The sequence below is a fragment of the Numida meleagris genome, chromosome 1, assembly GCF_002078875.1.
Source record: "Numida meleagris isolate 19003 breed g44 Domestic line chromosome 1, NumMel1.0, whole genome shotgun sequence".
NCBI lineage: Eukaryota > Metazoa > Chordata > Aves > Galliformes > Numididae > Numida > Numida meleagris.
In genome coordinates this window covers 63,808,675-63,834,764 of record NC_034409.1, presented here as the reverse complement: position 1 = coordinate 63,834,764, position 26,090 = coordinate 63,808,675, and the positions used below count along the sequence as shown (strand labels likewise).

The window sequence follows — 26,090 nt, the reverse complement described above, 5'->3', positions numbered from 1 at the left end:
GGGAGACCCTAAGAGGCTAAAGAAAGGGCAAAAATACAAACCAAACCTTAAATGTGACCTGCATGAGAATGGAAGAATTTATGGTACTTTGCAAAGTGAAGAGTATGTGAGGTTTGAACTCTCCCCACCCTCTTCCCATTACCCTCTGTATATTGCTTTGTTTCGCATTGTAATTGTTTCATTTTCAGTTTGACAGTTTTGAGATGTTTGTGCTATAGCTCACTTGACTTGTGGGAAGAGTTCTTGAAACTTCAGCATCTTCTTTTAAGTTGCGAGACATTTCTAATAAACTTGGATTTCCTTCTGAAATGTGAACTTAGTGCTTAAAATCAAACAGTGAAACAGTGTTTTAAACACTTTTTTCTCATCTACGCTGACCTTCTCCCATCGCTGTGATCATTCAGCTGTTCTGCAGAGAGGGAAGGGAGAAGGAGGAATGTGTTCATTTTGCTGGGAAACCACTATGATCATTGGGGGTTGTAAGCAGTATGATTTGCTAAGGTACCTGGAATTTGTTCAGAACCTTGTTGTTGGTAGTTAAGCAGCAGTTATTTAATTTGCCCATATGGTCACAATATGAACAGCAAGACTTGTTCCTGTTTTTCATACCTTCCAAGCAGTTTGCTTTCAACATTATTCTGAGCTTTACAGAGTTTGTTCCTGCATGTGGGAATTATGACAAACTGTGGTGTAGGATGTTTGAACCATTAAGTAATGTACAGCTTGCTGCACTTGGCAAAGATGCTTACTGCAGCTTCAGTGTGTAGGCAAAGCCAAACATATCAGGGCATATTGAGGGGCTACAATTCTTATTTAAATATGCGTCTTTGAAAACATATATATCGTATACACACACACATATGTATATATACACATATATATATATTTACATATACGTGAATAAATCTGTATGTGAATTACACTAATCCAAAATTGTAACATCAATTTACAGCTTGACAGATTGTCTGTTCTAGATAGTAAATGTTCATTCTGTGCTCTGTGCCAGAGGACAGCGTTTGTTGTAACCCAATCGCTCTCTTCCCCAGCCCCATGGTGAGGCCTCAGTTAAGGGGAGTGTATAAACAGCTGTTGTGAATACAGATGTCTTCCTGAAGTGGGATCTCTGAGTCGCCAGGGCCCATGCAGGCCGTACTTAATGCGTTTACAAGAACCTCTCCATGTATCAGCCAACTGAGCTGTGCTGTTGTCCTCCAGAGAAATGCTCCTCTGACTTCTGATCCCAGTCCTTCCACCCATACACTGTCCACCTTTCTTCTCTGCTCCTGCAGCTTTCTGCCCTTGCTCTACCTCATCATCAACCTGTTTGTCCAAACAAGTTTCCTAAAATGCTGTTGAACTGCATGTCATTCACAGGTTGGCAGCTGTGCTCTTGCTAAGGTCTTTACTAATGCTCTTGATCTTATTCAGATATGATAGGATGTAATCGTGGGACCAAGATGGGAGAGTTTACTTTATTGGCATTCAGGAATTAATTGTCAATCACTTGCTGACTGTATTGTGGCTTGAGGAGTTATAGTGATTGTATTATACAACAATTGTGATTTATACATCCAATTGTGATTGTACTATACAACTCATAGATCACATCCTGGGCCAACTTCAAAGTTGTTTTGAGTAGCAGATTGAATAGATGGCCTCCTGAGGTCCCTCCAAATGCTAATTATTCTGTAGTATACACTGGGCCAGTGAGCGTAATGCATTTACGGAGTAGATGCTGCAAGCCAAAGAACTGGTGAGTGTAGTAGAGTCAGGAAGCAACAGGTGACTTACAAGCTGAAAGATAGAGATGAGTTAAGCATGTGTCTTTCTTTTTCAACTTAAGACACTTGTAGGCTGATATTCTAAGGGCCATTAATATATAACTGATAGATCTTAGGAGTAAAGGTCTGTGTGTGTATCTTGAATGAATTTTGTTTAATATTCTTGTCCTTAACTCTCTTGAAAAGAGAGCAAGCTGCAGTGTTTAGTGCTAAAGATATGGAAGTAGCACGTATGGGGGTGATATCAAGGTTAAAAAAAAAGGCTTAATTTGTAGCTTTTTATCATCTCTGATAGCTCATTAACTTGCTGATATCCCTTTATGCCCATTTAAAAACAGCTCAATAGCAACATAGTGATCCCACTTATTCACTAGAATAAAACTTTCTACAGTAATCTTTATCATAGTGATACATCTGTATTTTATTCATTTTGCAATTGTTACACTTTTGAATCATTGAACTTTCATTCTTCATGAAACCAATAATTTGTTTTGTTACTATCGTCACATGGCATAAGCACATCATTGTTATCTATAATGATATGTACCCTCATAAATATGTATTTGTAGTCCAGTGTGAATCAGATGCTAGTACATATTTTTTGCTTTTTTTTTTCCTTTTATTTTTTTCCTTGAAGTAGAAGAAGAATCATATACTTCTGGAATTTGAACAATAAGTTCAATCTAAAATGGCACAGATACCAGACTGAAAGTGAAATCAACATGGGGCTAATGCATGTTTTATATCTTTGATATGCACTTTAATTACCTAATATTTGATCCGAAACTACCTTTGTTTTTGGAAGATGGATGCTGAAGATTGTTCTCTTTTCATTTGCATTTTTAATACGTGTATTATTAAGTTATATATTCCCAAATTGAAACCTCATCCAAGTTATGAGCCACTTGGAGTTTTTCCTGGATCCTCATTGCAAGCTATCCAAACCGTGCCCCTGGGGGTTTGTGAGGGTGCTGGCTCCTTTGCTGCATGCTGTCCACACAAGCCGTGCCATAGGGAGCCTAAATATTGCCCTGAACTCTACCTTAATTTTCATTATTCTTTTCCTCTTCTTTTTTTGTTGGGCACTGGAGAGTGGGAAGAAATAGTTTCTTCCTGTATGGAGTGGAAAATACCTTTAGGTCTATGGAGGTTCCTGCAATAAATACACAAATCCAGATGCACTTGAGATGACATCTAGCCCAAACCGTACAGCACAGCCATTAGTTTCAGGTTCCCTTGTCTCTGGGGATGGTGGCAAGTAGGTCGTTCTGCGCTATTGGGTACACCCTCCAGCTGTGGTCTGCTTTGGCAGAACCAGCTGCCAAGGTCCCTGCCAGCCATGTGTGTCATTTTGTTATTTCATAAGCCAGTGCCAGCTAATATTTCTGTCCCTGCTCCCAGGTGTATTGTTTCTGAAACCTTTGGACTTAGCTCAAGAGGTGTGTGCTTACTGCACTGGTGCTTTGGGAGAGGATCCTGTGGTGGAAAACCCTCCAGCTGGACTTGACCACGTGGGTTCACAACCAGTGTCACTCAAGGACTGGTGTGTGGCATCTCCTGTGAGTACAGAGTTAACAGAGTGGCTGTAGCTGCCCCCTCTGGTCTTGAGTATCAGCTCCTGCTGGTGGGATGGGCTCGAGGAGCTGCTGGTGTGTTCCCAGTAACCTCTGCTGTTTGAAGGTTCAGTGAAGAAGAGACAACCTATCAATCCTCGTTTGGAAGGTACCTCCTTTTTAAACTGACTGGCAACCCTGCCTTGTGGTAGGGGATTGGAACTTGATGATCACTGAGATCACTTCCAGCCCAAGCCATTCTGTGATTCTAAATGTATATATTTCCCCTCTAGTATTTTTCTAGCTCATAAAGTCCATCTCTTTGTGCTGTTTAAGGGTGAGTACCTCCTCCTACTCACCTTGCTGCTCTTGCTAAGTGCTAATGGCTGCACTACAAAAATAGAAACCAGTGACTTATATTCATTCTTGGTGACAAATAACCTTGGAATCTAGTCTGTCGTGAAATAAACTGTAAATAATTAAACTATACCTCCATGGAACCCTCGCTGAACCTGGGCTGTTTCTAGTTGCAACCTTGTAACAGTTAACATCTAACTAATTCACTTCCTGGAGTCTGCTTATATGTGGTAGTCAAAACAAATAAAAATTAAATGCTACCTATACTTTTTTAAAAAATGTATATAGCATGGTAACCACCATACACAGATAAAATATCTTTAAAGAAATGCTGATGTAACTGCAGTATAGGTGAACTTCTGTTCCAGCTTGGACTAGCAACTTCAAATAGGAACAGGCTCTCAAGTTCACTGTCTCCCCTTCTTTTTTTTTTCTTAAAATTTGTCAAAATTGTGAAGTTCCATTCTCAAACAGTCTAACATTTATGGCCTCAAGTTGCACCAGGGGAGATTTAGGCTGGACATTAGAAAACACTACTTTTCTGAAAGAGTGGTCATGCGCTGGAATGGGCTGCCCAGGGAGGTGGTTGAGTCACCGTCCCTGGAGGTGTTCAAGAAACATTTAGATATGGCGTTGAGAGACATGGTTTAGTGGGGTTATTGGTGGTAGGTGGATGATTGGACTGGATGATCTTGTAGGTCTTTTCCAACCTAGCTGATTCTATGATTCTATGATTCTATGAACATTGGCACTTGAGATATTTTTCCTTTATGTCAAAAGAAAAGCTGTTGAGGAGGAGCCAGGGGAAGGTGCATATTTTTAAGAGCAGAGAAGGAAGAGGGGGATTGCAAATCTCTGGAAAGAGTAAATTTCCTTTCTAGAACTTCATTGTGAGTTTGGAGTATTCAAAGAGTCCCAGTCTCTTCTGGTTTAGGTTTTGGAACTGGGCATTTTGGGGAGTTCTGAGCAGAATGTTCTGTGTACAGTAGTGCTCAAATTATCCAGTGTGGGATTTAAACCTGGGAGCAAGCATATTGTGTTGAAATAAATTATTTACTGAGGCATTTGGAACTGAGTGTTAAAGATGAGAGAAACGTCCAGCTGACTGCACCAGCGTGTGCACAAATATTACTCACACCATGTTTTTCTTCTGAGAATCATCCTGCCATATGCAAATCCCCTGATTCTCCTGAAATGTTAATATTTTTCAAAATCAGTAATAAAAAAAGGACTGATGGAATCTGGGCAATTGATTGATCTGTGCTTCCTTCACCCTCTTTCCACTCTCTGGAAATGGCAGTTCTGAAAAAGGGAAATGATAGTTTTCATTTGGAGAGAGACTGGTTTGCATCTCTTGATGCTCTCCTTTTGATATTTTCTTTCCCTTCTAATTTATGCTAGCAGTTTGCATATTTTGTAGTTGACTGAAAATGATTCCAGTCTCTAGGCAGGATCCGTCTCAGTAATGTGTTGGATCCCACTAATAAATAGTTCTGAAATGTCCTTCCTGTCCTCTAACAGGATTTTCAAGAATTTTGATAACCTTATGGGCTTCCTTTTCCTGCTTTTTATAAAATTTGATTTTAAGTATTGAGCTGTAGCTTCAAGTATTTCCTGTATTAGCAATCACCTTTCCAGTGTTTGTTTTCTGCATGCAATAAACCAAGGATCTTAAAAAATACAATAATAATAAATTAAAAAAATGTTGAGAGTGAGGTTTTTTGCCTGCACTTTGTAGGCTTGGAGAGAGGTACACAGCTGAATTTAATTTTGTGAGATGTGGACAGTAGGCAAAATATATTATAGTCTAGAGATGCATTTTTCTCTAGATAATTCAAAAAATACTCAAAAACTCATCCTGCTGAGTACGGTTTCCCTGTGGTTTGAAATAAGACCCAAATTCCTCAAGTTCTGTGCAATCTCTTTCACGGAGGAGTGAAAGTGCACAAATCTGGAGCTGTGGTTGCTTCCTCCTCTCCTTGTCGCCCTCTGCTCCTGGGCTGGGGGTGTCCAAAAGATGTTTCTGACTAATGAAGCACCTTGTGCTCAGGCCAACAGCCTGACTCATGAGTGAGGGATTTCTTCCGTTCCTTGCCTCAGCTTGGACGGTTTTGGAAATCATCTCTGGAAAAGCATTTGCAGTCAGTTTGACATTAGCTTGTGTATTGCTTTGTGCATCGTGTGTATTATCCTCCTTCGGGGTGCACTAAAGCATGACACAGAGAGGAACACTGGTAAGTACAGCCTAACATTAAGGAAGTGAAAAGTACATGACATCACATTGCCCACTCTTCCATTTCAGGAACAAGTCCAAAAGCGTCTCATCTCCTCTCAAAAAGGCTGCATTAGAGCATCCTTCCTATCACATATAGAGCGTGATTTACAGGCTTGCTGGTTAACCACTTGAAGAAAGTGCAATCTGCTGCAATTTGGTGCTTTTGACTTCATTGCTGAGAACAGGCAGTGCCATGAATATCAGCAAAGGACAGCCATTGCTGCTGCTGGATGTGTGCTACCGGGGCACTTCATCCTGACCTGGTGGTGGGCCAGAGCCCTCTGGTCACAGATGTTGCAGCCACATTGCTGCTTCTGCTAATGATTACAAGCAAAGTGGGTGTTTGGTGTTGCTTGAGCTTCAAGATTGCACCAAGCTTGAGGAAGAGTGTGGTGGCTGTCAAGCTGATGCTTCTGCTTCTAGCTGCCATGAAACAGTTGGTGACAAAGAAGGGAAGGTTCTGTGCAGGCTGAGAAGCGAGGCCAAAGCCCAGCTGTGATCTGCACTGGAGCTTCTAATGCTCACCTGGGCAGCAGGAGATGTTAGGATGCTTAGTGGGATTTCTATTACATGCTAATGGACACTCTCCCTCCCTACAGTCTCTGACTGTCTATTAAATTCTTTGCAGAGGCATGCAAATATTCTGGGAATTCTTCTAAACTTAGCTGTTTTGTTCGTTGCTAGGAAGATAGGGACAACAAGGCACGGTCTTTCAGAAGTGATAAGGAGTTTCAAGATTATTTGCCATGAATACCATTATTTAAGCCTAAAGAGTGTGCATTATTTCCTCATCCCTAAAGAACAAGTAGTCATTTTTTCTCCAAATGAGTATTGGTTTTAGCATGTCTCAAGGCTGTCAACTAAAACCCTGTGTGCCTTTTCTTTAGCCAAGTATGAGAATCCAAACTATGAGGCCTCACAAGGGCCTTGCACAACCACATGTGATTCAGTTTGTGTTCTGTACTGCAGTTCTTGTAGGGTAGAAGAGGACCCGCTGAGTGTAGGTCCTTAAGGAGCAGAAGGGAAGGGTGGTTGTGTCCTCACTGGATTCACCTGTATCTCATCTGCTCTCTTTTTTCCTTTGAGCACAATATTTTCAGGCTGGACGTTAGGAAATACTGCTTTTCTGAAAAAGTGGTCAGGTGCTAGAATGGGCTGCCCAGGGCGGTGGTGGAGTCTCTGATGGGGGAGGTTCAAGGAATGTTTAGACGTTGTGTTGAGGGACATGGTTTGGTGAGAGCTATTGGTGATAGGTGGATGGTTGGATTGGATGATCTTGTAGGTCTTTTCCAACTATTGGTGATTCTATGATTCTATGATTTTCAAGAGGTACTGCTCCAGCAGTGGGATTGGAGAGCAGCCAGGACCCATGCTCAAGTGAGCAGTCTGGTAGCAGGAAACAGGTTGTAATCCTTGTAATCTTTGATGTCCCTAGGCTGATGAGAGCACCCAGCTGACCCTGGTTTTATTTCTTACACCGCTTTTAGAAAAAATGAGTGGATATATCTCTCATTAACATCACCCGAGAGGCTGGTACTGCCTGCGATTCAATTCTGCTTGGAAGAACTGAGTCACAAATCTGAATAATAGCAAAGAGAGCATATTTTTTGGATGTGTACTTTGCTGAAATGTCACCTTCAGTGTTCTGGACTCCAGCCATGCTGTTTTCCCTTCCATAAAGGGCACAAAGGTAGTTAGCTTGGCTAGAAATTAATTGTGCCAATGCCTTTGGCTATGGGTATCGAACTTACTGTGCACGGGCAGCACATCATGGAGACTTTCTATAATTTCATGGTCTCTCTTTGCAATAAAATGTGGTGAGCACACCAGTAAAGTAATGTGGATATGAAGTACAGATAGCACATGTTGCAGTAAAGGTAAATCTGGAGGGAGCAAAAGAGTTTATAAAGTCATTTAGGTCTGTTCTTTAGAGGGCAAGATAGTGGGTGAGAAACGGGAGAATGGGCCCCTTTTCTCCAGGAGTTTTGCAAAATACCGGTTTGAGGTAGGGAGTCTTTTCAAAGCTAGCTGTTTGGTTCAAGAAGAAAATGTTTAAAATGCTTAAAGCAATAGCTGGGAAATATAAATTACAGAATCTATTTACAAAAAAACCCCACCTCTCTAATGCTCTTGCAACCTCTGTTGGGAAATATGGTATTTATAGCTGTCAGTGTTATTTATCTTAGTGGTCTTCCAACCCAATCAGGCAGATGAGGACAGTCATGATGCTGATGACAAGCTGAGTAACTTGCTCAAAGGTCTTGGATATCATGAGGGACCTGTGAGGGCTGTACTTGTCTTCTTTTTTCTTGAAATACTGCTGTAGATGTGCATGACAAAAGGAAAAGGAGGAGCAAAGCATAAGGCTGAATTAAACAATATGAGGAAAGAGAAGAGGTTATGCAAAGTTGAAGGAGCAAGGGGATATATTTAAGAAAAACACTGAGATAATGAAAGATAATATATAGATGAAGTAACAGTAAAACTTCTTCTTCCCCCTAAAAACTTGCCTTGTGGGCTCCTTTGGGAAAATAGAAGTTGACGTCTGCTTACTTTGGATGGCTTAGTCGGAAAAACAAGTGAGATGGTGTGCATGAGCCATCATCCTTGCAGGCCTGTTACAGTGCTGATATGCATGATAAGTTATAAATGATAGAGGAGGTTACAGTGACCCAACTCTTCTTTATCGAGGAAGACTGAGGAAGAGGATATTTTTTTATAATCCCATTTTAGCACTGATTAGGTGCACATTGTTATTACCTTTTATTTTTTACAATTAATTAGCCAGTGGACATACTGTGGATAGAAGCAGTATCAAGTGCATTCAAACCGCAGCAAGAATTTAGAGTATTTATTGATAAGAACATTTTCAAAAGTAAGGATCATGAGCCTGTAGGATCCCCCAGGCTTGGCTTTTAGCCTCTCTCGGTAGTGTTCCCAAGGGAGAGGTTGGGCAAGCATCTTTTGGGAAGTGCCTTGGCACAGTTCTTCTTGCCCTTAGGATGGGAGATTACTTCTTTCCTTTTCAGCCCAATTTTCTATGATTCTGTGAAACTATTTAGAAAAAACATTGGATTTGGGGAAGGTACTTGGGCACAATAAAATCCTCTGTGATCTGAGCAGTTTCCAAGAACTTCCTTCAGGTTCCTGTGCACTCTGGGTCTGTAAAGACTCTGCCCTAGGTTGGACAACAAGCATTTGGATTGGAGTCCTACGTGGAGGTGTAGGTTCCTAATTATCTTTTTCAATATGTTTGTTAATTATTTCTACCTCTAAAATATGAATATATGTACTTTAGTATCTTTTATCTTTTTTTACATAGAGTGGAATTCAAGAGAACATATACTTAAGACTTGAAACCTATAAAGATATCTCTGAAAGCTTTTTTTCATGTAAGAGCTTTAAAAGCATTTCTTTTATTCTCTAGACTTATTTTCCTCCTTTAATTTATTCTCAAAGTAGTATAAAGACATATTTAATGTAAACAAGTAATAAGTACTGGGAATAGTGTACAGAAAAGGATAAAAAGTAAGAAAACAAGAGTTCAGCTTTTCATAGGTTTTCAGAAGTCTTTGGGTGTTTGCCAGAAGTGCTGGCTCTAATCCAATGTGCTTTTATTGGCATACATGAACAAATTATCCAGGACACAGCTATTTTTCTTACTGCAGTAAAAACAGGGACTCTGAATGGAGTCTTTGTGTAGGACAAATATTTTTCCTTTGAAACTGGGTACAAGTTTAAAGTTTATCAAATGAGCCTTCTGGAAAAGGAAAAATTATCCTTCTCGTTCTCAAGAAATAGAAAATATATAGCAGTATAGGCAACACAACTCTGTAAACAAAATTAAATCATTGGTGAGGAGCTACTGAAGTTTTTTAATGAACAGGATTTCTTAGTTGCCTGCAGTGTGAGAGAGAGCTCAACGTATATGAACATGAATAGGACTGAGGGGGAACGGTTTTAAACTAAAGGAAGGGAGATTTAGATTAGATGTCAGATGTTCTTTACTGAGGCACTGGTGAGGTGCTGGAACAGGTTGCCCAGAGAGGTAGTGGATGCCCCGTCCCTGGAGGTGTTCAAGGCCAGGTTGGATGGGGCCCTGGGCAGTCTGATCTAGTACTTGATCTAGGGGCTGGCAACTCTGCCTATGGCATAGGAGTTGAAACTTGATAATCCTTAAGGTCCCTTCCAACCCAAGCTATTCTATGATTCTATGATTGTATATACATAGACACACACACACACACATATACGAAAGTATATTTGCCCATGAGTGTAACCAGGAGGAAAGGGGTCTTACAGGAAATCGTGCTCAAGATAGCATTCATTGTTTTAAGGACTATATTAATGGGTAATCCTTGCTATTTCCATTGAAAATGTAACTCATTTTGCAGTGGTATCATTTCTATGAAAGTTAAGCAGTTTGTGAAGTCTGACAGTTCCATTTGGTAATGTGTATTAGAAGGACCAAGTCAAAATGTGCTTCTCTGGGATTGAGGAGGGAAAAAGAAGTCCAGCCAACCTGTGGTGTCTCTAATGACTGTTAATATTACAGAGCCCCATAAAATAGTGACTCATCTTGAAAGTCAGATTATTTAACTCTTTCTTGGCTCTGTGGGAGGGTAACCATGTATGTGAAAAAAAGAAGTCACATGAGTATTTCTTGTGTCACATAGCATCACTGGAGTCAGTTCTAGAACAGTTCTAGAAGTGCATGGAAATCAGTGGTGCACTGTGATTCCCCCAACCTATCCCTTTGTCTCTAGGCAGGAAAAAATCAAAAAGCATTAACACATACAGCTTTTTTAGCCCCATCCCTTTCTGTTCTCCACCTTACCACACATTCTTATTGCACACATGTTTGTTTCTAATGTAAGATCTAAGTGGAGAACAGTAATTTCATCTTCTGGAAGATTTTTGAAAGTTGGCTTCCTTCAAGACCTTTGGAAACTTTCTGAAAAATAGAGCTCCCCTGAGGTTTCCTGGGAGCAGGGTGTTATTAGGCCCCGTTCCCAGACTGAGGTTTCCATTGGGAACCTAGCTGACATCAGTAAAAACATTTTGACATTGGAAATGCCTCAGAAAAATGTTTTCAATTCAATGAATCAGCAAATTGGAATAAAATAACTGGTTGCAGTCTTTTGGGATTGTTTTCTTGTGATGCCTTGTTAAATTTGACATGGTAACCAGCAACGACAAATTTCTGGACGGCATTTTATTGTGGCATGTTAAAATTCAAGCTCCACATTTATTGGAAAGAGGAGCCAAATCCATTTTGTGCTGATTATAATTGGACTTTTAAAATGGTTCCTAGTGTGGTCATCTTTAGTCATTGAATGTTTACTGGAACCCTAGTGAGTGATTAATGTTAAGGGCAATGAAATTTAGGAAATCAACAAACAAAAAAGTCCTTACTTTGACTTCTAAAAATCAAATCTGTAGCTCTAGGCATTCAAATCAGAGACTTCGTTTGGCAATGTGAATTTCCAAATAATCTGTTAATTGATTTGAAAAAGAACTTTTTTTTTCTGTACTTGATCAGGTAATTGAAAAAAGAATTCAGATGAATATGTTTTCATTTCTGAAATGCATGAGGGGAAGAGCTTTGCCCAGATTGCTGGAGGACAAAGCTGTATCTGTAGAGCGAAAAATAACTGAAATTAGGAAAATCAGAGGCACAAAATGCCAAGTTTAAATTGCTTTTCTTCCCACAAGTTGTAGAATCTGTTTTTGTTCAGTCTTACTTGGTTTCATGGTACCAAGGCTGAGTTATGAGCATATGCTGTCGATTCAGTGGTGGGCTGTGACTTAATGTAGCTGTGACCTCAGTTCAGCACGTTCTTGTGCATTTCATCGCTGTCTGCTGCCTAATTGTTTCCCCAGTGTGGACCAGTCAATCATATTTAGATTTTTAAGATAGTGCCTTTTGTTTACTCATCGAATTACAGTACGGTCTCTTTGGATTATGTGCAGATTAGTGCAAACAAAAGTGGATGTTCAAGGTTTTCTATTGACCCAAATAAGCCCCTCCAGCTGATGTTTGGGTGCAGGTGAGGTATTGCATGTCTGGAAGTGCTGAGAGCTGCATAGGCTGCCTCAAGGTCAAACTTCTTACTACACATAGTCATATGCCTGTTTTTAACCCTAGATGAGGAGAAGCTGTCCTTGAAGTTTGTTGTTGCAGATTCCTGGTTCAGAGTGGAAAGCCTCAGAGAAGTGCTGTGTGATATAGAGGGACTGAGTGCTTGGCTTCACTGTTTTTTATAACTGAACAAACCACATGAGTCTTCTAATTTCTCTACATTACTCCTCTCTGATGTTGGGTGGGAAATGATGCTGTATTACCCAAATGGTGCCTAGAAAGTATTTGAATTAGAAGGGGAAAAAAAGAAAAAGTGGTGTTTCCTTTAAAAACATTTTTTTCCAGTGCATATTTTCCAGTAACAACAAAGTCTTATTGTATTTTTATGGTATTAAATTGAACATCCCAGTCAGCTCACTCATCTCTCCAGTGTGATGGCAGTATGGATTCTTTTTTTTTTTTTTTTCAGATAGGAAAATTGAACAGGTTTATAAAAAGTCAGTGAGGTTCCTGTCAGATCTTAAAATAGCTTCTAGTGTAACTTGTTCTCCATTTCTCTTTAAAAATTAATTTTGATTTCTTCTGCTTTTTCTCTTTTCTGCCTTATTCTCGAAGTCTCCATCATTTTTGTTGTTACCTTTCTATTGTGGACACTGTGTGTCTAGTCCACTTCTCATGATGTTTTCCACTAATAATGAAAAATACAGGAGAAAATGTCCAGTCCAGTGACTGGAAGACAATTTGGATAAAAACTTTTATGAGCAGCATAAAATACTTGGGGAACATGTTAAATTACTTCTGTGAATATGATAACTCTCCTAACTGAATATAAACTTTTCTTGTTTAAACCCCAAATCTTGTGATGGTGATAAATGTTTTAAATTATCTTATCTAAAGCCATGAGCTCTTACATATCAGTTTTGTGAAGGTTTATTTGCTGCCTTGATTGCACATTACTTGATCTAGGTGAAACAAAAGGCCTTTCTTAACTGTGAAGATTGATGAGTTAATCAGCATAATTGGAATAGTTTATTTTTGTTTATTTATTATTTATTATTGTTTATTCATATAAAATGTTTTTTTGTTGTTGTTTTAAAAGAAAAACTGTTAAGTTTGCAAGTAAGATGTGATAGGTAGTTAATCCAGTTTCATCTGATTAACTTGGAGCAGTAAGAAGTAATTTACCCATGTTGGAAGTGCATTCATTTCTTAGCCAGATTAATATTAAAATTTTATCTGAAACAACAGACAACACCTAAAGCCATTTTCTTATTTGTTTTCATATACCTTTGCTATTTTTACAGTATGTCTTAATTTTGGATTTTTTTTTAATTCTTATCATTTCTTAACATTTGTACAAGTACTTCAATGCAAGAAAATATTCAGACAACAGTATTAATATCATTTAGAAGTTCTCCTTCTACAGGTCAGATTGGTGGTTTGCTGATAATACACTGCAAACCAATTTTCAAATCAATGTCTGGAGTGCCCTCTTTTGAAAGCTGATGATCTAGTTTGTAGTTTTTTGTCACAAGGAGTAGAGGGAAATAATGAAAAAAAGTCAGTGTGAAGAAGTATAAAGCTGTAGCGTCTGTGCAAGTTCAGTTTCATTCATCAGTCAGTATTTCCAAAACCAAGTTTTAAAGAATAAAATAAAGCCAGAGAAATTATTGTTTTTCTCTCTGTGAGTGGAGATATTGAGAGCAGCCATGCTTGGAATAGAATTTGTGAGTAAAGATAGTATCTTCTGCTAGCTCATTGCTGTACATAGGGGTAGCAGATGCTTTCCAGGCAACTAAACCCTTCCTCACATCTGAGATGAAATCACTTGCCTTCAACAGGAAGTACAAATTGTGACCCTCTGTTCTTAGTTTCACTGGATATTAAACTCAAGTGGAGTCATAGTTGTTAGGTTTCTCTCGTGAAACTTTTTTATAGCTGTTGCTTGATTGCTGGAGCAGAGAAGTTTGTAATGGTGCTGAGCATGGCAAATATATTCCCAGTCTCCTACCCGGTCACATGGGCACATGCTGACTTCTGGATGTGGCTGATGAGGTGCCACATTAACCTCCACAGCACTGTGGCACTTCAAAGTGGTGACCTCTTTCATTGGAAGAGTTTCTTCTTTGGTCCTCTCTAAATACTTGAGCTAGACTTAGCATCAGCAGGGATTTTTTTTATTAAATGGTACGTTGTAGTTATATTTTTCTGCCTCCTTTTACTAGTACTAAAGTACTTCATGAACCATAGGCACCTTCCTCTTTAGTTTCTTCTTCTGTATCCATGGTGGTTGTTGCATTTTTTGTTTTTTAACATATTTTGGTTTTGTGTGTGTGATGGGTTTTGATTGTTTTTTGTTTTGCACAAGATGCTGCTCTTCCAATTGCCTGACACTTTCTGTAAGGTCTGTATAATTATCCTGATTTTGATAATTAATAGTCATAGTGCTTTAGATGGGTTGGTTAATTCACTAATTATAAATAGCAGTGAGTGGTGGCTTTAATGCTGGCATATTTATTAATGCTCATTTGTTACAACAGGGATTTTAAGTCTTTGCAGCTTTTGTAACTGTAAAGCTGTAAAGTATCTGTTCTATTTTCTTTCAGTATGATTAATCATAAATCATAGCCCAGGCCTGAGTGAAGTGAATAGAAATAGGTTACCATGCCTGAATAAGAACCTGTTTGCAACCAGGTTCTCTATTAGTGTGTCAATACAAAGAGCCAAATCTGTGAACGGGATCTCTCTGAAGGTTATTCATTCAGTTCTTCCTCTTGAACTCCGTATTTCTCCCCTTCCTCCAAATAAAAGATCCCTATCTTAATTGTATTTTTAGAGTGTTTCCTTAACAGTAAATCACTGTAAGATGTCATAACAACAAAAGGAAAATTCAAGGGGCACTTTTTATCTTGTTAGTTAGCAGAAAACTTCTCTTCTAGCTAACAATGCTTCTTCTGAAGACTAGTCTTGCATTAACATACACTCTCTTCTGCGTTGACTGCGCTTTGTCTGTGAATTTTCATAATACATTTATCCCATCTATCCTGCTGAGAAGACTAGTCATGACAAATTTAGCATAGTCCTACTGAAGGACGGAGGGAAAATGCTAAATTGAAGAAAGTATGTATAAAAACCAATGCAGCGAAAAAGCAGTCTGGATTGAGCTCATCTGCTGCCTTATTGTTTGGGCATTAATGCATCTGTAAATCTCTCCTGGGTAGTGCTATGTCCCATCACACAGTGCTGTCACCTTCCTGGCTAGAGTCATAGTAATTCATCTTTATTGAAATGATCCCATTCTTCTGTCTCTTGATATGAAGGAGCCAATCAAGAGAAGACCTGAAAGTGGCAGCATTTTCAAAATGATCGTATTGTGGTTATTGTGCTTAACATATTTTCCTCCAGTTCTGACACTCAGACATGTCAGAGTACTTATTCACTTCTCAACATCCTTCAGCTTCTTCCCTCCCCACTGATCATTAATAAGGAGCGCCTTAAAAGAACCAAAGTCAAAGGGACAACAGTCAGACTAGTGGCACTAGAAGTCCAAGTCTTTTGGCTTGAAATTGCATCACTTTCAGGTCTAACTTTGAAGTCTTTGTGTGATTTTTGTCATCATCTTTTTGAATGTGCTTTGTACATTCAAGTCCCCTTAGTAGAAAATGGAAAATGGGATACTGTGAAGTTGCTGCCAGCCCAAAGAGGAGCAGTTTGTCTCTGAGAAATTTTGATACCAATGTGCAGAGGATAGAAAATCCCCACTGGTCGTTTCTGAAACAAAGCCTACTTATATGCATGTGTGTACATCTTGATGTTTATCTCGATACAGGATGGTAAACAGAGTGCAGAAGGCATGTTTGCTCTTGGTTGTTGTCTGAAACAAGTCCTGAGGCAGAGAGCAGTGCCAACATTTCATTTGAGTCTGTGACTTCCAGCAGCGGTTTCCCATTTGTAAAATCTGTGGCTGGAGAACAGGATAAGGAAAAAGAAAGTAGACGCAAGAGAAGACACAGGAATATAAAAACATAAGAAATAGCCAAAGAAATGACCTCTACGAGGAGAAGCAAGTGAGTTAAAATTTCTAATGGTTCAAAATTTAGCATGAGGGGTAACATGGAAGGTGCAAATGGGTGAAGAGAGGGATGTTTAAGAAGAAACACATGAAGTACAAAAAATGACAGAGCAAGTGAGTTTTCTGGAACAGCAGCACTAAATGCTGTGGAATAGCAGTGCTAGGCATTTTTATTTAAGCTGTAGTGAGTTACAGTCTAGCATGGACTCATCTGTTTTTTGTGGAGGTTGTTCTTGTTGTTCCATAATTCTTTAGTGGGGAAAGTATGGAGAGTCAGTGTCCTTTTCTGACATTGCTCCAATGTGAGATCTGCTGCAGATAAGGGTTACCTTGTAATAGCCCACTTGTTTTTGTTTAGGCTGGAGTTACAGTTTGTGCCTGTTATCTAGCTGAGGAAGAATCCTGTATTTTTGCGGGCATATGATAACAATGACTTGTTACTTGTACCATTTTCTTAATCGGTAGACAATTACTCTTCCAGCCATTCTAGGCTTTCCTCTTCCTTCCCTTGCATCCTTCTCTCCTTAACCCTCCTGGCTCTCTGCATCATTTCTGAAAACCCCACACCGTTAAACTGTTATTTTTTTTCCCGTATGATGTTGTGATCCATTGCCTAGGTAGGACTGATTGATTGAGGATGAGCGGAAAAGAGCACCAGTGTCTCCCGTATCTCATTTTCTGTAATTAAATAGTTCTGCCCTTCTAGAAAAGGGGCTTTTAAAATAAATTGAGCAATTTTGTTACTTTCAGACTCCTCCTAGGAAATTTAATGGCAGAACGTGTGAGTCGCCTATGTGTCAGCTTGTTCTTGCGCACAAATTCGATTGCCTTCATTAGGATGCTGTGCTGTAAGGTAGAGAAGGCAAGGAGTAGTTTAGTATTTGTGCATGTTTTTAATGAATATTTATGAAATCATCTCCTATACCACTGCAATACTGCCTATATTTGGCAACAGACCACTTGTAACTGTCAACTGAAGAGCTAAAGTACATCGTTCTCCAAAATGACTTTTCAGTTACAAAAACTGGACCTTTGTCATTTATGTTGCTGCTTACTAACAATATTCAGGGGTCCTGCCAAAAATAAAGCTTATGGTGGCAATAAAGTTCAGGGTGGATTCTTTTTGTTCAGACACAGATCCTGCCAGACCTTGTTATTTTAATTAGTTTCTTGGTTTACTTTTCTTACATTCTTCTTTAGTTTCTCTGCTTTAAAATATTTACAATTCAGAGCAGGCCTTATATTTTTTTCGAGAGTCTGAGAAAGACATGACCATGCCTGGATATACTAACAAGTAAACTGTTGATACTTCAGGTCTACTTAAAGAGGTTTTGTACAGTTAATTACAAAGGATGTTTATCTTAAAGTTCACAGCATTGGCATATGTTATTGTGAACTGCTGGGCTGAGGTGAAAGGGAAGAATAAGGAGGAAGTAGAGTTTATTAATAGGCTTCTGGATGACGAAGGCTTAGCGGTGTGTGCTAGTTGACTTTTACTGTGGGACTGGTTGTGAGAGTTGAAAGAGAATTAGGGATTAAAAACACAGCAAAGGCAGCTGTGCAAGTGCCTAGTAAGCAAAGCACTATGCATTCTTTTATCCTTTTATGTTTTTGTCTTCTATCTTAATAAAACAATAAAATTTTGGAGTGCTTTCTTAAAGCTGTTTTACGGGAATATTTAGGCTGAAAGAGATGAAATAGCCTGGTATTTTTAACTAGTTCTCAATACTGTTGATTACCCAAAATAATGTCTGTAAGGAGTTAGATTTGATTCATTCAGGAGCTTTCATGAACAGAGTTGTAAAGGCTCAGGTATTGTACTGTCAGAGTAGTAGTCTTGACATTTCAAAAGAGTTTAATTTCTTTTAATGGGAGATGGGAAATATTGTTGGCTTTATACAGACCAAATAGCATGTGTCATTTTGTTTGCAAATCAGCTGAAACTCCATAAAGCTTTTGTGCTTACCAGCAGAACATTTTTCTAGGTTTTTTTTTTTCCGTTTTTTTTTTTTTTTTTTTTTAAAGACACAACTTCTAACTTCTGTTTTTCAGTATCACTTGATCCCAATTGTAATTTTAAAGATTTTTTCGTTATTGCTGTGTGGTATTACACCTTATCGTCGGCAAGTATTTAGTCAAGACACGTTTTCTTCTAATGTGAAAAATCTCCTTTTCAAGTTCATTGTTGCTTTAAAACTTGCAGTGCGCTATGCTAATTTCAAAGACTGAAGCTGTGAGTTCTAAGTTATTATGTTTCTTCTACTTAACAAGTTTCACTGCTGTCCTAAAGTGGAGTACAACTAGCGAACATAGTATGTTGGAGATTAAGAGAAGTGAGTATGTCAGAGGAACAAAATCATTCTGTAAATCTAAAAAAAATAGTTTTTTTTCCCCACATATTACTTTAAAATGAGTAGTTGAGGAATTTGTGATTTGAAGAATCACATCTTATGAAATGATACAGAGAATAAAGTAAGAGTTATCTTATTAAAAGCATATGTGGAAAGTATGTGAAATGGGGGTTACTGAAAAGAAATGGAAATAATTTGTGTAAGATTTGGGACTTGATCACTCTTAGGAAGGTAATCCAAGTGTAAATTGTTGAACAGTGTATTAAAGTTGAACAGTGTTTGCAGATGATAAGAATTAATAGCCAGTATGTATTATTAAAGAGTTTAATGGCAGCATGACTTAAACAACAGCAGTCCAAACAGCTCTGGCCCGTGTATTTTCTGAAATGGAACAAGGAGTGCACAATGACCTGGAACATCCTGCTAAAAAAATCAGTATTTATATTCTTTCAAATCATGGGACAAGTCCAGGATGCTTCCAAAAGGCTGTAATTGCCAATGAATTGAACATCACTCAGAAAGGAGAGTGATTTATTGCAGACAGCTACTAAGTACTGCATTCTATGAAGAGTGGCTTGGAGCCATGTCCTTGTCAACATGCAGGAGAAATGAAAGCAAGATGTGTATCTGTCAATAAAAATGTTTTGCAAAGAGCAATCAAAAGTTTAAAGGTAGGGGTGAAGGGGTAGGAGAGGGATTCTAAGATAAAATGTGAAGTATGTGCTTGCTACAGAGGAAGTACACACTTCCCCGTGACAACATTTGGTATGCAATCCATATGGCTCAGTTCTGGCTACCTTTGCTAACTGCATCTCAGGTAGAGAATGTCAGGTGAGAAAGGTATAGAAATGATTCCGTGCTGAGTGCAGGAGACCAAAGAAGCTTCCTAAGTCTCCTGAAATCACAGATGTCTTTGGAGCTGAGAACATAATATGATTTGGATTTGTATTTCTGCATGAAAGAGGAAAGGAGAACACATGTAGATACAAAATATAGTATGCATTATAGGTCAGTCAGCTACTGCTGCTTTATAAAGCAAGAAGAGAACTGTTAAAGTAAGGCAGTAAGCTGACAGTGATTCAGAACATAAGCTGATTGTAAAATGGCTTTAGTACAACAAAGCAGGTTGTGCTCACATGTGGAAATGGAGTGTCTTTTGGATACAAGCTTTATCTGACATATTTTAGACTGTTTAGCAGAGTTGAAAGTCTTTTTCGATTTCATGACTCTGAATTATGTCCTCTAGAGGGACCTTGATAAACTCTGAAGGTGGGCCTTTGTGAAGCTAATGAGGTTTAACAAAGCTAAGTGCAAGATTTTGCACTGTGGTTGAGGTAATCTTAGATATGTATACAGACTGGGAGAAGAACTTGAGAGTAGCCCTGTGGAGAAGGACTTGGAGGTTCTGGTAGATGAAAAACTTAACATGAGCCAGCAGTGTGCACTTGCAGCCCGGAAGGCCAATTGTATGCTGGGTTCCATGAGAAGAGGAGGGAGGCCAGCAGGGAGAGGGATTGTCCCCCTCTATTCTGCATTCATGAGGACCCAACTGAAGTGCTGTGTTCAAGTCTGGGGCTCCAAACTCAGGAAAGATGTGGAGCTTTTGGGGAGGCCCAGAGGAGGGCTATGAAGATGATCCAAGGGCTGAAGTTAAACTCCTGTGAGGATAGGCTGAAGGAACTGGGCTTGTTCAGCCTGGAGAAGAGAAGGATGCAGGGAGAGCACATTGTGGCCTTTCATTATTTAAAAGGGAGTCTACAAACATGAGACAAATCAACCTTTTATAAAGGTACATAGTGATAGGACCAAGGGGGAATGGTTTTAAACTAAAGGAAGGGAGATTTAAATTAGATGTCGGGGGAAGTTTTTGTTTGTCTGTTTGTTTGTTTTACTGAGAGAGTGGTGAGGTGCTGGAACAGGTTGCCTGGAGAGGTTGTGGATGCCCCATCTGTGGAGGTGTTCAAGGCCAGGTTGGATGGGGCCCTGGGCAGTCTGATCTAGTACTTGATGTAGAGGCTGGCAACTCTGCCTATGGCAGGGGCATTGAAACTTGATGATCCTTGAGGTCCCTTCTAACCCAAGCCATTCTATGATTGCATATACCTGGACACATACACACATATTTGAAAGTATTTTTGCCCACTATAAATTTAAATGCTGATTTGTTAACTCTAATATGAAAATCATTTTCTAGAGTCAATTTTAACTTCAGTGGACATGATACTTAAGCTAGAAAGCATTCCTTTAACTGTTTCATCGTAGCTTTCTCAGAATTGCTGTTATATGAGTGTTTTCAACCTTTCAGGAAATTACATGCTGCTTTAAAAAAAAAAAAAAAAAGGAAAGGAAAGGGTTTTTTTTTTTGGTCCCAGAATAGCTAACCAAGTTTCCTTCTGTGTTAACAATTGTGTTGTATTTTGATAATGCATCTTTCTAACAATTCATCTGATACCTTTTATAGATGTAATGAGCATTAGAAAATCATTTCAAAAGTTGTATTCAGATAAATGAATTGTGGATGAAAACCAAGCATGCTTGATTATTAAAGTTGCCATTTGAAACATCTTGTTCACTTCTGAAGCAGATGTTATTCTCTGTTTAGTCAGCCTTTTATTTGAAAAGTTATTCCTAAAGACTGCTGTAATGGCTTAATTTACCAAATTATTTGAAGAAAAAGTTATCAAATTACAACTGGGGGGGGAAGTTCTGTAATAGGTCTTTAAGGATGCAGTGCAATAAAAATAATAACAATTGAGTTTGTTGATGCAATTCTTTCCACATTTCAACCATAATTTTCTCATTAGGTTTGTATTACATCTGTGTTAAACCTTCATCTCTTTAGAGACTTCAATTCATTTGCTGCTGTTTCTTTTGCAGATCATTTCCTTCAGTAAGTGACGATAAGAATGAATGGCCATATATCAAATACCCCTCCTGGTGGCTATGGAAGTTATTCTCCTCAAATCAAGTAAGTTTATGCCTTTGATTTTCCTTCTGTGGACAAAAAAAAATTCTGTATTTTTTCCTTACACTTTCACTATTATTATTAGAACTCAGTGGAATAAAACAAAGGCAGTTTCTCTACAAGAGCATGCAGCTTCCAAACTGTGAAAGCAAACTAATAGATATTATCTGACTGATTTTTGAATTAGTGGAAGAGTAAAGCTGTATTACTGGATGATGTCATCTGGCACAGAAAAATAAATTGCTGTAGCCACAATACAATTACGATGTGACACAGAGAGGTCTTCATATGACTGAGATGTTTAAGGCTAGCTGTGAGTGAAAGCATTCTTGTGCCTTGAGGATGACGCTGCCCTTTCCATCTGTGAGAAGATATCATTTTCCAGTAAACAGAACTGGACAACCATTGCTTTCCTTGAAAGTGTTGCCTTTTCTGAGACAGGAAGATGTTGCCTTTGTCAGAAGCATGCTACTAGACTCATTCACACCATTAATGAGAATTGGCCTAATCTAATGCAAAAGTTTGTACGTGACTCATTATTGTTGTTACACTAGAAGAAAGTTGAATTGTCTTTCTGTTTGTTGTAGGCAATTATATTTCTTTTATTTCTTTTATGAAAAGCACTTGAAAGTGTTAAAAACAACACTTGTGTACATAAGCAAGAGGCAAAATCCTACCAAGTCTTTGGCGTTATTGTTACTTGATAGTAATCAGTATTACTTACTGTTTGGTAGAATTTATACGTATGTCACAGCCCCCATTGTGTGTGATGTTGTTAACAAGAAATAACACAGGAGGGCTTCCAGCCCAAGTGAAGCATGGTTCCTTATATTCATGATGCAGAACCAGTATCTAGTAGCATCTCCTCTGCTGTAAACACTGTAGGTACATGTAGCTCTACACAATGGGGAAGTTTTACGCATGCCTGCGTTTCTGTAGAAATTACATCTGTACAGAATTTAACCAGAAATCTTTCCTTCCAGTGGCTATGGCTCACCAACATTTGCTCAGGCAGAGAGGGAGCAGAATTCAAGGACAAGTGCAAAGGCTCTTTATGGTAAGGTGGCAGAAAGTCACTGAATTTCTGTGCTAAAATTGTTATTTAAATGTCGATTGTGATGTCTTTGTATATATTTTATTTAGATACTTTATATATGTATGTATACAAAACTGAAATTGTGTATGTAAATGTTTATAGATGAGTACATTGTTACCTATCTATAAATCTATATTAACAAAATAAAAGAACTAGGGGATTTTATTCTTTTAAAAACTGATTTGGCTAGCTATAAAATATTTTTGCTTCTTTCTGAGCAGAGATCTCCCACCTGCTAACTTTTAAGGCAGCAACATTTAAAGTATTTGTCAGAAAACTAAGAGTGATAAGGAAAAGGCACTCAGGAATCTAGCTGCGCTATAGGTTTGATTCATGCTTTGTGTCTCCCTCTCCCTGCTCAACTTTATGCTCAGCTAGCAGAAGGGGAATTTACAACACTATTACTATTGTTTGATACAAGGATTTCAAGGAGCTTAAATTTAATGTAACAGATTTGGAGTCCTACTTGGCCTGCTATTTTTGACAGGTTTTGTAACTCTCAGATGAGCTGTTATTTAGAAGTGCTTGAAGGTTGTGCTTACCAACTGCAGTTACTAGTATTTTTCTGAGAATGGAAAAACAAAATTTGCAGTGAAAATGAAGTCCTTTACTGGACCCCTCACACCTCTGGCAGCTTTTAAGGGAAAATTTTTCACTCAGAGGGCAGTGAGGCCCTGGAACAGGTTGCCCAGAGAGGTAGTGGATGCCCCATCCCTGGAGGTGTTTAAGGTCAGGCTGGATGGGGCCCAGGGCAGCCTGATCTGGTGGGTGGGAACCCTGCCCTCATCATGGGAGGCTGGATGATTTTTAAGGTCCCTTCCAACCCAAGCCATTCCATGATCTCCCTTGTTGAATTTAACACCTCTTCTGCAGGTTAAGAAACCAGAAAGCTTGAAGAGCTGCATCTAGTAACTGCAACTTCCCTATTGGTAACTAGTCTTGCTTCCCTCCTCTTTTGAGTTGAGTAATGGCCAGGAGTGACCTCATGAGGTTAGAGGAGTGATGGCAGGTTGCTTTGTGGTTTTAAAGCATTACATTTCCCCTTGGAAGGACACCCTTACAAGCCTTGAGTCTGGCTGTGTTGGCTATTCACCTGTGAACACATGAGAATTTAATTGTATCGGTTGCATTGTTGGCTTTTGAACTGCTTTGAAATTCTTGAGGCTAAAAACGTAAGGAGATTGGAAGTCTCTTGATTTGTGTCCCCTGAGAAGAAGAGAGGTGGGAAAATGCTGACATGGTTTGGAGGCAGAAAACACTGTGCTAGAGTGTATGGAAGTCCACTTCCAGAAAAATCAGCAGACCGAAGTAGAAACTATTTGAAACATTTGCCATTTAAGAATGATATTGCATATGAATAGTTCTAAGTTTAGACTTATTTTTGTCTTCAGTGGCGTGTTACAGAAGTCATTCACTTGACATAGTATTAAAGGCAGGAACTGCAACAGAGCAAAATTCTGCAGTAAGAGTATTTGACAGTGATGTTTCTGCATCATTCATAGATTCACTGATTGCATGTGTTGACAGAAATAGTGGGTGGTAACAGAAACCAGCAAGGGACATGTCTAAAAGCTCTTAGCAGATTATTTATTTGAGATGCTTTTCACTTTTCTTATTCATTTTATGTCATCCAAATAATTCTTCAGAAGTACATGTTTTGAATGATGTGGCAGCATTAAGTGTCTTAAGTATGTCCTTTAATCTTTATGGGCCTTTATATGGTGATACCTCTCTGAGCTTTTTCATGTCAAACATCATGGGATCTTCATATATAGGTAGAAGATAGGGACAAGTAAGTTTGAAATATGTAATGGTAAACAGCCTTATTACTTCTAAAATATTTGTTTGAATTTATGTATTAGTTGAAAATATTACCATGTAACTACTGTGTGGTAGCTCCTGTAAAATGAATTGTTGATCTTGGTTCACTTCCATTGCTAGCAGAGAGATCACAAAATTGTGGTTTCAATTGCCAAGAACTGAATGAAGCAGAAGAATCAATTATTCTGAGTCTAAAGTAAAGACAAATTGGCACAGCCTGTAGAGAGCAGTTTGCACATTTTACTGCTTTTTCTCTGTTTTGTATGCATAAAGAACAAGTCTGTCAGTATCACTAACTGTATGAGCTGGAGAAAACAGGAAAAAGACCTAAAACCTTTCTCAAATTCAAGGCAGTTAGTTACATTTAGCAATCATGTTACAGTTCTCCTGTGTCCCAGGTCTTCAGCATTTCCTCCCATGTCATGTTTAGGAATTTTTGTGCATGATGTCCCAGTGAGGTAGGAAGCACCTAAGTGATATGGGAATTGTTAAAAACAGTTTAAAATGTATATTCTAAAATATTTTATTAATAATTATTGCACAATTAATAGCTAATGCATGTATTCTTTTTGATCCATGAGACTGAATACCTGTGAAGCAGATTGGAGGTCTCCTAGCTTTGTTTTTATATTTTACATGATGTATATTTTATGTACATATAACACTTAGGTAAATATCTCAAACGTATCTATTTAACAGATTCGCTTATATATATAAAATTTGTTATATATATACACACATATACATACATACACATATATAAACAAATAATTTTGTCATAGGAGTAAAATAGACTGTGCTTTTTGTTCTGATAAAATGTGGCTATATAATGTTAGGAGCTATATTTGTCCATAACCAAGTTCCTTTTCTGGAAGACTTCTGAATGCCATTTGTACTAGAGCACCTGTCCATGATTCCTGGGTTCCTAAGTCATCACTTGATCTTGAATATGACTTCTTCTTGTCACAGAGAAGATCTTAAAACATCTCTCCATCTGTCTCTCTGTGTAGATATATATATACAATATGACACGAAGTTTAAATGTTGAGTGCCAGTGCTTGTTTCAGTAAGGTCATTCATGATTGTTCAGTCCTGTGGTCTTCAGGCAGAAGGCTGGCCGCAATGCTGGTGGGAAGGGCGGCTGCAATTTTATTTGTATTACAGGCAGTTCAGCTAAAAACTGGAGTCTCTGCTATCTCTGAAGTGGTTATCTGATAGCAAAAACTTGATTCCAATTGCCTTTTCCCATGTCAAATAATTTCTTTTCTTTCATCCATTTCCTGCCTGAAATGAAATGTTTTTGTATTTGCATGATAAATGTTCCCCTGAACTTGGAGCAAAGATGCGCTTTACACATTCTTATGGTTTTATTTCATTATTTAACTCCATCTCTCCATCTGAAACTCATTTTGGCTCATACTGTCATCTGTTTTTCTAGCATTAGCTTCTCCATCTGCCTTCTGCAGTTCTGCTCGCATGGAGATGGGCAGCATCAGTTGAAGCCAGTAGCCAGGGCTGCACTAGGGGCTCGCCAGTGAGTGACACATTGCAGAGCAGCCCTGTTCCACAGCAGTCATAAGATAGAATTTTTCTCCAAATTGGAAGATGTTACAAAAGCAACCCATCATGAAAGACTACGTGTTTTACGTATTATGTTTGTATTCTCGTGGCTGTGATTAGGTGCTAGCAGTAAAATTGCATGTCTGTATTTGTATTGCTCAAATACCTCATTCAGAG

The 26,090-nt window shown here is 38.6% G+C and overlaps 1 protein-coding gene across 6 annotated transcripts in view; it reads left to right on the top strand.

The window, feature by feature from the left end:
• Window positions 1–26,090, top strand: part of EPS8 (epidermal growth factor receptor pathway substrate 8) — a 134,021-nt gene that overhangs the window by 55,669 nt on the left and 52,262 nt on the right. For 5 of the 6 annotated variants that reach the window (XM_021390714.1, XM_021390703.1, XM_021390694.1 and 2 more), the window contains 2 exons: window positions 21,349–21,439; window positions 22,420–22,493. In XM_021390714.1, coding sequence (XP_021246389.1) covers window positions 21,378–21,439; window positions 22,420–22,493 — 136 coding nt within the window. In that variant the 5' untranslated portion in view covers window positions 21,349–21,377. Of the gene's footprint in view, window positions 1–3,182; window positions 3,341–21,348; window positions 21,440–22,419; window positions 22,494–26,090 lie in introns of all 6 variants that reach the window. The other variant, XM_021390720.1, reaches the window with a different exon arrangement.